Source organism: Oncorhynchus tshawytscha, linkage group LG12 (assembly GCF_018296145.1).
Source record: "Oncorhynchus tshawytscha isolate Ot180627B linkage group LG12, Otsh_v2.0, whole genome shotgun sequence".
NCBI classification, from domain to species: Eukaryota; Metazoa; Chordata; class Actinopteri; order Salmoniformes; family Salmonidae; genus Oncorhynchus; species Oncorhynchus tshawytscha.
In genome coordinates, this window is record NC_056440.1 from 4,055,161 (window position 1) to 4,067,580 (window position 12,420).

At 47.8% G+C, this 12,420-nt stretch overlaps 1 protein-coding gene across 1 annotated transcript in view; it reads left to right on the forward strand.

The window, feature by feature from the left end:
• LOC112262507 (PDZ domain-containing protein 2) overlaps nucleotides 1-12,420 on the forward strand; it is a 242,216-nt gene that overhangs the window by 204,126 nt on the left and 25,670 nt on the right. Inside the window, exons 15-21 of the mRNA XM_042331146.1 lie at nucleotides 1,294-1,394; nucleotides 1,714-1,882; nucleotides 3,264-3,479; nucleotides 3,652-4,361; nucleotides 4,722-4,866; nucleotides 7,384-11,155; nucleotides 11,367-11,484. Coding sequence (XP_042187080.1) covers nucleotides 1,294-1,394; nucleotides 1,714-1,882; nucleotides 3,264-3,479; nucleotides 3,652-4,361; nucleotides 4,722-4,866; nucleotides 7,384-11,155; nucleotides 11,367-11,484 — 5,231 coding nt within the window. The remainder of the gene's footprint in view (nucleotides 1-1,293; nucleotides 1,395-1,713; nucleotides 1,883-3,263; nucleotides 3,480-3,651; nucleotides 4,362-4,721; nucleotides 4,867-7,383; nucleotides 11,156-11,366; nucleotides 11,485-12,420) is intronic.

A 12,420-nucleotide genomic window follows, 5' to 3' on the forward strand; every position in this document is an offset into this window, starting at 1 on the left:
TCTCCACGTTGACTCTGTACCGTAATACCCTGTATATAGCCTCCACATTGACTCTGTACCGTAATACCCTGTATATAGTCTCCACGTTGACTCTGTACCGTAATACCCTGTCTATATCCTTTGCTTTTTATTTTACTGCCACTGTTTAATTATTCGTTACTTTTTGTCACGACTGTCACGAGTCCTTGTTCATGCAGCTCTCGGCGGTCCCCGTCGCCAGTCTTCTAGCCATCATCGATCCACTTTTCATTTTCCATGTGTTTTGTCTTGTTTCTCCTCACACCTGGTTTCAATTATTTGTTGTGTATTTAACCCTCTGTTCCCCTCATGTCTTTGTGTGGGATTGTTTATCGTAAGTGCTTGTGCACGTGTTGTTTGGTGCCCGACGGGTTTTTGTTCCCAGTTATTCTTGTTATTTTTGATGCTGTGGGTTTTGCTATTAAACTGCTCCGGCTAATTACCAAGTTCTGCTCTCCTGTGTCTGACTTCCCTGCCACCGATTACGCACCCTGTCACGCCCTGTCACACCCTGACCATAGGGAGCTGTTTATTCTCTATGTTGTTTGTGTCGGGGTGGGATTTAGAGTAGGTTATCTAGGGGGATTTTATTTCTATGGGGGCCTGATATGGTTCCCAATCAGAGGCAGCTGTTTATCGTTGTCTCTGATTGGGGATCATATTTAGGTAGCCATTTTCCCATTGTGCTTTGTGGGATCTTGTCTAGATATAGTTGCCAGTGAGCATTATTATTAGCGTCACGTTTCGGTTGTTCTTTGAAGTTTTCTATTCCATAATAATTGATGGAAACATACCACGCTGCATCTTGGTCTACTCCTTATGACGAACGTCACACACCCCTTACACTTTTAATACTTATTCTTTTATTAAAACTTCTTTAAGCATAGTTGGTTAAGAGCTTGTAAAGTTTCACTAAGTTCTACACCTGTTGTATTCAGCGCATGTGACAAATACAATTAGATTCAATTTTATTTGATTTGAAATACACAACTTGAAGCAGCCACATATTTACCCATGGAACACGTTCTGATTGGCCAGTGAGGGGCCAAGCCTCGACACACCTACAACGTGTTGTGTTTCACCGCTTGCTACTGTGCCCATTTTTCTGGTTGTGAAAATAGCCAAAATATTTCTTACACACCCATAAACCTATATTTCTTATCGCCAACGTTTAGAAGTGCTTACCTGGTATCATAGTCTGTTGTGATATCTATATTGGAGTCAGGTTGTTGAGTGAATGGGATTCTAGTCTAACCTGTTTCCTCTGACCTCTAGGCATGCCTTCTAAGAGCCCCTCCCTCACAGTGAAGGCCAAACAGGCAGATGGCTCTTCCCTCAGCTGGACTATGAAGAGGTTCCTGGAGCCCGCCAGCAGGGTACGATACATTACACACAACAATCAATCAATCGATCTATCAATACATGAACCAATCAATCAATCGATCGATCACCAGTCAATGTCCATTCACTATTGTTAGGAATCAATTATGTTTTTGCAGCTGAATCATATTTGATTGAGACAAGACCTTGACCTCAACTATTCTTCCGCTTCAGCAGAGTTCCGAAAGCTCTCAGACTCTCATTAGATTCATAGGATAAATGGGGTAGATGGAACACTCAAGGCTTTGAGTCTTCTTTCTTACACGAATGTAGGTGTTCCTCTTGCTTTAATGTAATCTCTCTCTTTCTGAGCAGCAAGGGTCTCTGAGTTCGGAGGCGGAGCTATCTCAGTACTTTTCCCAGGAAGTAACCAGTCATTCGTCGCTGTCGGAAACCACTGCGATGGGATCCAGTGATGACGACATGCTCCACCACAGGAGCTGTAACACCTCAATAGACGACACCCCCGCCACTCAGCCACATGGTACAGTCCATTTCCCCTATTCCACATCCAAATGGTATATGAAAAAGAGTGCCACCAACTGATAGTGGTCTCAGTAAGAGGTGCCGGTTTAGATCTAGGTACAACTGTCCTGGTTTTAGATCTAGGTACAACTGTCCTGGTTTAGATCTAGGTACAACAGTATTGGTTTAGATCTAGCTACAACTGTCCTGGTTTAGATCTAAGTACGACTGTCCTGGTTTAGATCTAGCTACAACTGTCCTGGTTTAGATCTAAGTACGACTGTCCTGGTTTAGATCTAGGTACAACTGTCCTGGTTTAGATCTAGGTACAACTGTCCTGGTTTAGATCTAGCTACAACTGTCCTGGTTTAGATCTAGCTACAACTGTCCTGGTTTAGATCTAGGTACAACTGTCCTGGTTTAGATCTAGGTACAACTGTCCTGGTTTAGATCTAACTACGACTGTCCTGGTTTCGATCTAGCTACAACAGTCCTGGTTTAGATTTAGGTACAACAGTCCTGGTTTAGATCTAGCTACAACAGTCCTGGTTTAGATCTAGCTACAACAGTCCTGGTTTAGATCTAGCTACAACAGTCCTGGTTAAGATCTAGCTACAACAGTCCTGGTTTAGATCTAGCTACAACAGTCCCGGTGCCTCTTTTAGAAGGCATGGTAATGACTAGTAGGAAACAGATGTACAAAACACACTTTATTACACACACACACACACACACACACACACACACACACACACTGGTCAGTGACCTACACTGGTCAGTGACCTACAGACGGAAGGCTTGTCCATGTGGAGAAGGAAAAGGTTCAGTTGGCGAGCGGTCCAACTGTGTGATGTTCCCGGGCAGAGGTTAATGAGAGAGCTGCCTGCTGGAGACTGAGTCCAGGGACAGAAGTAGGGGGTTTGAAAACCACCAGGTAAGGCCTGTGATTGGTTCACCCCACGGTGTGGTAAGGGCCCCTAGCAACCCACTTAGCAATGGAGTGGCCAGGACCAGAGGTGTGAACGACCGGGAGATGGTAGCCTCTGCTGGGGCTAGAGAGTCCCCAAGTTAGTCTCTTAACTGCCAGGACCAGAGGTGAGATGGTAGCCTCTGCTGGGGCTAGAGAGTCCCCAAGTTAGTCTCTTAACTGCCAGGACCAGAGGTGAGATGGTAGTCTCTGCTGGGGCTAGAGAGTCCCCAAGTTAGTCTCTAACTGCCAGGACCAGAGAGAGGGTTTTTCTGCAGAACGGTTTACTAATGTTGTGTTATAGTATAGCGATAAGAACCATACATCAATCTAATCAGCAGCTGGGTAAACCAGCATTATGTTTTCCCGAAACCATTGATGTTCATGTCCAGTTTCACCTGACATCTCTGTCTCTGTCTTCCTCTGATGGCAGGGTTAAAAGATGCCTCTGGTGTAGGAGTGGAGGTCAGCGTGGAGGTCAGAACAGATGATAAGGCTCCCGGTGTCCCGGTGTTGAACCGGCCAGTGGAGGCCACCCAGCGCCAGCCCAGTGTGTGTAGTCCTGGTAGCAGCTCCGTCCGCAGTCCACTGCTCCGACAGAGACGAGTCATCTGCCATGACGATGAGGTCAGCGATGATGAAGATGCTGGTGAGGATATGATGGAGATAACGTGTTGGTCAAAATGTTATGTTTTCTGTCTTTTATGAGACTTATTGGGATCAGCAAGTCAGGTCCTGTGCAATATCTGGATGTGTGTTAAACCCTCTCCTTTCATTCGCTCTCTCTTTCTCTCTCTCTCTCTCTATTTTTCTTTGTCTAGTTACCCTGCCCTTCCGCCAGGTCGCTGGTCGTGTTACCGCCATGGGGGTGGTTGCTGACTCTAGCATCATGATCTCTGCGTCATCAGTGGAGTTGGACGAAGAGAGTGAAGGCCCACATATCCTGCTTCATAGTAATTCTCTGGAGTCACAGGAAGGGGTCGGTTTCGTTACTTCCTCCGGCGCAGAATCACCCTTCATGCCTATCCGCCGGTCGGACCACCACCAGACCCCCGGGGGAGGAGGAGGGTCTTTCCCCACAACAGGCCCCAGTAACCTGGGTGTGAGGATGGACCCTCAGGGCCCCCTGGAGCCCAAGCACTCCCCTAAGCTGGAACACAAAGCTGTGACACGCGTCAAGACTATGCTGAGCATCGAGGCCCCGCCCATCCAGCCAACCAATCAGCAGAACCAGAACCAGAGAACCAAAGGAGAGGAGTCTCCGACCTCCCCATCCTCCCAGTCTCTAGCCCCTCAGCCTGGGGTAGCCTCCAGCCGCTCCCTGGGACGGCCTGGTTGTAACCCCAACCTCCTCTGTAAGAAGGGCGAGGCCTGCAGCGAGCTGGCGGGGGAGGAGCCAGCTCACTGCACCATCGACAAGGTGGTCCTGAGGAGGAGTGAGGAAGAGTCCTTCGGTCTGGACCTGGAGATCAGATCCTCTCCTCTGAAGGTGGTGATCACTGGATTGAGGCTTGGAGGAGCGGCCGAGAGAGTACGTTGTTTTTCCCGGCCTGGAATCCAAACTGTTATTTCACCATATCAGTTTTGAATTCCAGGCCAATGTCTACAGTACACAGACATCACAAATCGTCCATGTTAACACTGTTACCAGGAGTTAATCAAAAGTCAATCAGCCAGACAATATGTATCTAACTGCAGTACACTGATAAAATCAGCCAGTATACAATCGTACGTCCTCAATAAAACTATTAAGCTGGCCTCCTGTTCCTTGCCCTTATGTCTTCATCCTTCTTTACAAAACTTTTCTTTGTTTGATCCTCTACACCGTCCCCTTTTTATGACCTCATACATGGTACCTTTTGAGATGTGACACTTTATGGCCTGGTTGCAGGAATCCCGGGGCAGGATGTGTGTGGGAGACGAGATCGTGTCGATTGGGGACACGCCCACGTGCTCCTCGTCCTATCACGACATCTGTGAGCTCATGCACAACCTTCCCGTGACCCTCGCGCTGGAGGTCAAGAGGCCCATGTCAGGTGAGTCTATGCGTCCTCCTGCAGACCTGTGATTTGACGTTACACCTTCATAAGACCTGTCATGCGATGACATCTGTGTTATTACAAAAACAGCTTATCACAACCACCTTTTTTCAGTTTCTTTATAACTTACATTACACTAAAGCTTGAAACATTACAAATATTGACTTAACCCCCAGATAGCATGAAAGGGGTTTTCATGCCAGTCGGTATTCTGACAGTGGTCATAATCTGTAATATCATGTTATGTCATCCCTATGACAGCATTATAACAACCAGGGCTCTTGAACTGTTTCCACCTGAATACTGAAATTACATAACTAATATTTTTATAAAGAACAACAACTGTCCAGCACTCATGAGCTCACCTGGAGTGACCAGAGACTCTCCACATCACCCATGGTGTTGGAATAAAACGTACAACAACTGTCCAGCACTCATGAGCTCACCTGGAGTGACCAGAGACTCTCCACATCACCCATGGTGTTGGAATAAAACGTACAACAACTGTCCAGCACTCATGAGCTCACCTGGAGTGACCAGAGACTCTCCACATCACCCATGGTGTTGGAATAAAACGTACAACAACTGTCCAGCACTCATGAGCTCACCTGGAGTGACCAGAGACTCTCCACATCACCCATGGTGTTGGAATAAAACGTACAACAACTGTCCAGCACTCATGAGCTCACCTGGAGTGATCAGAGACTCTCCACATCACCCATGGTGTTGGAATAAAACGTACAAAATAACCTTCTTTCTTCTTCCTGAAGTAATCATTGAGAATGCACAAATTGATGGATGTAAGCAAGGCTGTGACCGTCACATAGCTCTCCAATCAATATCAGATCGACATCAAGGCAAGGGAAGGGAGGAATAAAAGGAAGCTTATTTAATTATAAGGATAGATCACTTGAATGATAAAACCCTAGTTCGAAAAAAACAAGATGAAACTTGACCAAACTATCCCTATAAAGGATCCTTGACTACCGCCACTCACTTGTCACTAAGAGCACAGTCTGTCTTCCTGTTGCCCCTTCCATCCTCCCCTAATGCTGCCTTCCCTAAGACATAGGACCTCAGCAGTCTGCCTCCTGCTGGCAGAACCCTAACCCTGCACCCCAAAGGGAACAGCACGCTGCTGGCTTTGTATCCATGGTGACTATCCATTTATTTACCTCAGTAGCTGACCAGTAGTTGACCAGTAGTGACCAGTAGTTGACCAGTAGGTGACCAGTAGTTGACCAGTAGTGACCAGTAGTGACCAGTAGTTGACCAAGGGTTGCAAAATTCCACTACCTTTCCCAAAATTCCCAGAAATCCTGGTTTGAGGATTCTGGATTTCCTGCTTATTTCCTCCAGATTCTGGTGAATTTTACAAGCAGGATTTCTTGGAAATCAGGGAATGTTAGGAACGTTACCGGAATTGAACTAAACCTACCAGTAGTAGATCCGTAGACGTTCATAGAAGTCCCCCCGCTGCCTTGTTAGCTAGCATGAGCTGACATTAGATTTTACATAGCTTTTTTGTTATTGTTCTTGTTGTTGTTATTTTGTTGCTTATCGGTTACTGTCTTTCTGTAACCGCACCGTTTTCGACGCGGTTGCCTCGGCACTCACAACAACAACAACTAACCTAATCTGAAGAAGAGTAGCCTAACGGTGTGTGCCTAATAATCTGTCTGTCTGCATGTGTGTCATTGTCTGCCTGTCTCTCTGTGGGAAGTGTGGAGATCAAACCACCCTCTCCTTTGTAAAGCATGACGCTATACAATAACAGTGTATTTGTCATCCATTGCATTCATAATTGTTTTAACTTAATGCACAACAGACCAAGCCTGGAATCCAAATGGATGCTCTGTGAAACCATGGTGAGCACAGCTTTCTGTCTGGTTTAACCAGGCTACAACAGACTTGCTTCTGCTGGGCTGTAGACCGAACAAGGGGCTGCTGGTTCGATCCACAAAATCCTTTCCACATCAGATTTGAGGAATTTGTCATTTGATCTGAGAGCTTTTCCAAAGCCTTTTTAGATATTGGGAATCCAGGTCAGTGGAAATGCGCTGGCGTCAAAGGAATGTTGATTTGTAAAACAGATTCAGTATGTCAACTTACTTCCTGGTATGTCTGACGTTATTGGTGCATTCGGTCACGTGATTAGTATTATTGAATATGCCATTAAATACTGACGTCCCATTGCTCATTACTCAACTCTCTCATATCTGGTTCAAAGTGGCTTGATTACATGAGGTTGCTGAAATAAATGTCTCATTCAGTTGAAGAATGAGTATAGTACTTGTTATTTTATGTGTTTTGTTTTAACATGTTGCTAAATTTCACTTTAGTAAAATGTAATTACTAGAATAATGTTCTCCATGTTGTTTCTGTATGTATTACAGTGTTAGGCTTACTACACTGAAGGTATACAGTGTAGATATAAGAGCAATTTAACATTAAGTGTCACACATCTAAAACCTGACAGCCTCTGAAGTAATTAATTCATCTCTCCTCGTACAGCTGTAGATCGCCTGTCCAGCCTCATGATGTCATCGGGGAGTTGTGATGTCATGGGTCCCTCCAATGGGAGGGCTCCAAATCCAGGAAGTCCCTCCTCCTCCTCACCGACCAATCACAATCCCAAACCCACAACCCCAATCAACCACAACCACAGCAATGATATACCGGTCACCTACATTGATGATGTCATGACCAGACTAAGCTCCTCCCATGTAAAGAGCGCCCTCTCTTCCAATACCCTCAAAGCCCCTTCAGAAGCACAACGTACTGAGACTATGGCCTGTAAGTCAGCTGTAGACAGCAAGGCCCTGCCAGAGAATGAGAAAAGCACAGTTCAGACTCCTCCAACATTGCCCAGTCAGTTTGATTTCTCTGTCTTGGACTCTGGAAAGAAATGCTGCCTCATGCCTGTGGGTAAAACATTCTTGAACAATTACTCCAGAAACTTTAGCAGTAATCTCACAGACGAGGGAATGAATGCTCTTTCAAATAGGGTGGAGAGACCCCCCGGTGCCTCTGCTGCCGATTCGAACTGCAACATGTACGACATGGTCGGCGACAGTGATTCGGAAAGCGAAGACACGGTCACCGACAACAGCCGTGGCGCTGCCGGCGATAACAAACCGGCGAGCCGCAGTGTCGGCGCTGAGCCCCAGGACACAGATTCTGATGAGGAGGAAGTGGAGATTTGTTACAGTGAGGCCCAGCGGCCCAGCACTCTGAGTCAGGCAGCGCTGACTCACCTAACAGATGGGCCATTGTCTCCACAGCTCCATATCTCTATCTCTGGCTCTGACGGCAGCCACAGTACAAAGGAGACTAGGCCCTTTGATGTAGCACTAGACTCTGCTGCTTCCTCCTCCTCCACTGTCACTACTACTTCAGCGGCCTCCCAGCAAAACGAAGACTGCTCTGTTGTAACAACCCAATCCAACCCCGATCAGAAACCATTCCCCTCACTGTCTCAGGGTCTGCCTGCCTCTGGCTCTCTATCCTCAGGTGCCTTTCTGGCTGTGGAGGCCAAAGGTTCCCCTTGCCAAGAAATGCCCCGCCAGTCTTCCAACGACACAGATTCTGTGCCCACTACAAGCCCTGTAGGGCCTTCAGAAAGTGGTGTCAACAGGGTTTGTGACACTGTTATAACACATCCAATAAAACCCGGCCATGCTCCTTCATTAAGCGTCTGCAGTACCCCCATTGCAGCGGCTAGCCACAACATCGCGCGACAGAGTCAGGAGAGGTCAGCCCGACTCCGTGCAAACGTTTCACCGGCTGCAGCTTTAGGAAAACTATCTAACACACAATCGTCATCATCCCACTCAACGGTGGGGGAGGCAAATCCCTCCAACTATAGCAATGTCTGGTCAGGCGCATCTAAACCATTGTCAACATCGCTAACAACAAGAGAAAGTCAGAGAGAGAAAGTTCCCTCGTCAATATCGCTGACAACAAGAGACAGGGAGAGAGAGAAAGTTCCCTCGTCAATATCGCTGACAACAAGAGACAGTGAGAGAGAGAAAGTTCCCTCATCAACATCGCTAACAACAAGAGACAGTGAGAGAGAGAAAGTTCCATCGTCAATATCGCTAACAACAAGAGACCGGGAGAGAGAGAAAGTTCCCTCGTCGACATTGCCAACAACAAGAGACAGGGAGAGCGAGAAGGTTCCCTCGTCAACATCGCTAACAACAAGAGACAGTGAGAGAGAGAAGGTTCCCTCGTCAACATCGCTAACAACAAGAGACAGGGAGAGAGAGAAAGTTCCCTCGTCAACATCGCTAACAACAAGAGACCGGGAGAGAGAGAAAGTTCCCTCGTCAACATCGCTAACAACAAGAGACAGGGAGAGAGAGAAAGTTCCCTCATCAACATCGCTAACAACAAGAGACAGGGAGAGAGAGAAAGTTCCCTCGTCAACATCGCTAACAACAAGAGACAGGGAGAGAGAGAAAGTTCCCTTAACATCCCTGGACCTCAGGTTGGTCCAGAATAACCCTAATAGTCCCTCTCTCAGGACATCCGGTCCCAAATCAGTCAACAACATTTCAACAGACAGTCCTCTATCCAGCAGTAGCAGCAGGCTCAGAGTCAATGACAAAGTCCAGAAGACCAGCTGCACTGCACCCAAAATGAAGGGGCTCAACATCAAGAGTAAAACCAAACCCCAGGAGCAACTTTCCCCAAAACCAGCCAGAGCAGAAAGTCCGTTGGTTCTGAGGAAAGCCAACAACACTTCTCCGCTCCAGTCCCCCAAACTGCAAGCCAAGAAGGTGGGCTCCCCCCTGCAAACCAGGAACGTCGATTCCCCTCTGCTTACCAGAAAGGCAGCCGTAACCAGCAGCCTAAAGAGTAAACAGCAAGACCGGAGCAGCAGCAGTAGTAGCCCTGCCACGCCCGTAACAGATGGAGGACAGGACAACCCCACAACCACTACTACGCCAGAAACAATCAGCCAATCACAATCAATTACCAAGATGAAGGTAGAGGAGCAACGTCTACACAAAGAGGTGGAGCAAGGGATTTTGGCAGTGGCCAAGTCAAAAGAACGACCAGAGCCAGTCCTAACTACCCAGAGGACCTTCATCGAGGTGCGACTCTCATCCTCATCTCCCTCCTCCACGCCTACACCAGTTCTGGCACCAAAGGAAGCTGTGTATTCAAACGATTACTCAATTCCTCATACCAAAAATATTACTCAACACAAGGATCAGGTCAATGGAAATCCAGTAGAGACCAGTCTATGGTCAGGAACCCCTGCAACCCCTGGCTCGGTGTGTAATCTTGAAAAAGTCAACAACACTACCAGTGAATCAGCAGTGAACTCAATAGTCCTAGAATCCGTAGATGGGGTTCCTTTGCCTATGAGCAATGGTCCCACAGACATCTCTCACATGAACTGTAGAATAACAGAGACGGATGAAACTGAGAGCCTCAAAGCAAACAAGTCCAAACTGAAGGCGATGGAGCGTCGTAGTTTCTCCACAGACAACAGCGTCTCAGGGGACCCAAACCCCTTCTCTGTCCGCCAGAGGATCAAGTCCTTTGAGAACCTGGCCAGCTTCGACAAGCCAGTGCTCAAATGCATCGACATCCAGTCCTTTGCTCAGTCCTATGCTCTGACAGCAACGTTGAAGCCGCCTCTCAACCGGAGACTGTCTGGCTACATGTCTGGATCGGTGAGCTCCATAGACTGTCGTTCGCTACGAAGGAGCTTCAGTTCGTGCATCGACAACTTCAACGCATTAACCCCCTTGACCCCAATGTCGCCTCAGCTTCGCAAGTCACCGTCGAGCCTGACCCTCACAAACTTTGACCTGTTGACGCAAAGCTGCAGCACTAGCGAAGCTCCCCTCGGACATATCCAGGACAAACTTGGAGATGGAGAAAGTCCCAGAATCTCCCCAGGAGTTGTAACCCTAACCCCTCAGACGCCTCCGGTGATGCGGAGTCGCCAGGCCCGAGGTCATGCCAACCTGTCCCGGTCCAGACTGAGGGAGCTCAGGGCCCTTAGCATGCCCGACCTGGACAAGCTCTGCACCGATGACTTCTCCAGCGACCCAGGGACCAACGCCACCATTAACACGTCGCTGGAGATACACCCAGCCAGGCCCACAGAGGTCGTTCAGAACCAAACAGGGTGCTGTTCCCCGCCTGCTAACCCCACCGGGGTGCACCCGACCAGGGCCAGCCGGGCGGATGCCGGGGCCAGCCTGGACCCCATTCAGAGGAAAACCAACTGTCAGCAGGCAGATATTCAGAACTGGTCCATCAGGTAAGTGCGAACACCAACCCTGTCTATACTATTTCTACAATAGGATTCAAATATACAATACGTAAATCCTCCAAAGGTTGTAGACAGACAGACACACAGAGACACACGCACACTCACACACAGAGACAGACACACTCTCTCACACACACACAGACACACGAGTAAAGCAGTAGGTCACAGCCCATATTGGAATGGTCTGTTTCCTCTGCAGTTTGACAGTGGTGGCTAGCTCTCCGGTGGAGCAGAGTAAGCTGCAGGCGGTCCTGGCCTCCGTGACCACCAAGACAGACGTGTTGGCACTGCTACAGGAGGCCAAGGCTCTCTCTGAGGTAATCGGTAACACACACCAACACACACACACAACTTTGTCTAATGATTTGTTCCCTGCCATACACTCAGCCATACACTCAGCCATACACCCAGCCATACATCCAGCCATACACCCAGCCATACACTCAGCCATAAAGTCAGCCATACACTCAGCCAAACACTCAGCCATAAAGTCAGCCATTAAGTCAGCCATAAAGTCAGCCATACACTGAGCCATAAAGTCAGCCATACACTCAGCCATGCACTCAGCCATACACTTAGCCATAAAGTCAGCCATACACTCAGCCATGCACTCAGCCATACACTTAGCCATAAAGTCAGCCATACTCTCAGCCATAAAGTCAGCCATACACTCAGCCATACTCTCAGCCATAAAGTCAGCCATACACTCAGCCATAAAGTCAACCATAAAGTCAGCCATAAAGTCAGCCATACACTCAGCCATAAAGTCAGCCATACACTCAGCCATGCACTCAGCCATACACTTAGCCATACACTCAGCCATACACTCAGCCATAAAGTCAGCCATACTCTCAGCCATAAAGTCAGCCATACACTCAGCCATAAAGTCAACCATAAAGTCAGCCATAAAGTCAGCCATAAAGTCAGCCATACACTCAGCCAAACACTCAGCCAAACACTCAGCCATAAAGTCAGCCATACACTCAGCCATACACTCAGCCATACACTCAGCCATACACTCAGCCATAAAGTCAGCCATAAAGTCAGCCAAACACTCAGCCATAAAGTCAGCCATTAAGTCAGCCATACACTGAGCCATAAAGTCAGCCAAACACTCAGCCATGCACTCAGCCATGCACTCAGCCATACACTTAGCCATACACTCAGCCATACACTCAGCCATACACTCAGCGATACACTCAGTTTTGCACACACTGCATATTGAAGTTTCCCTTCATGCTTTCTCAAAGAAA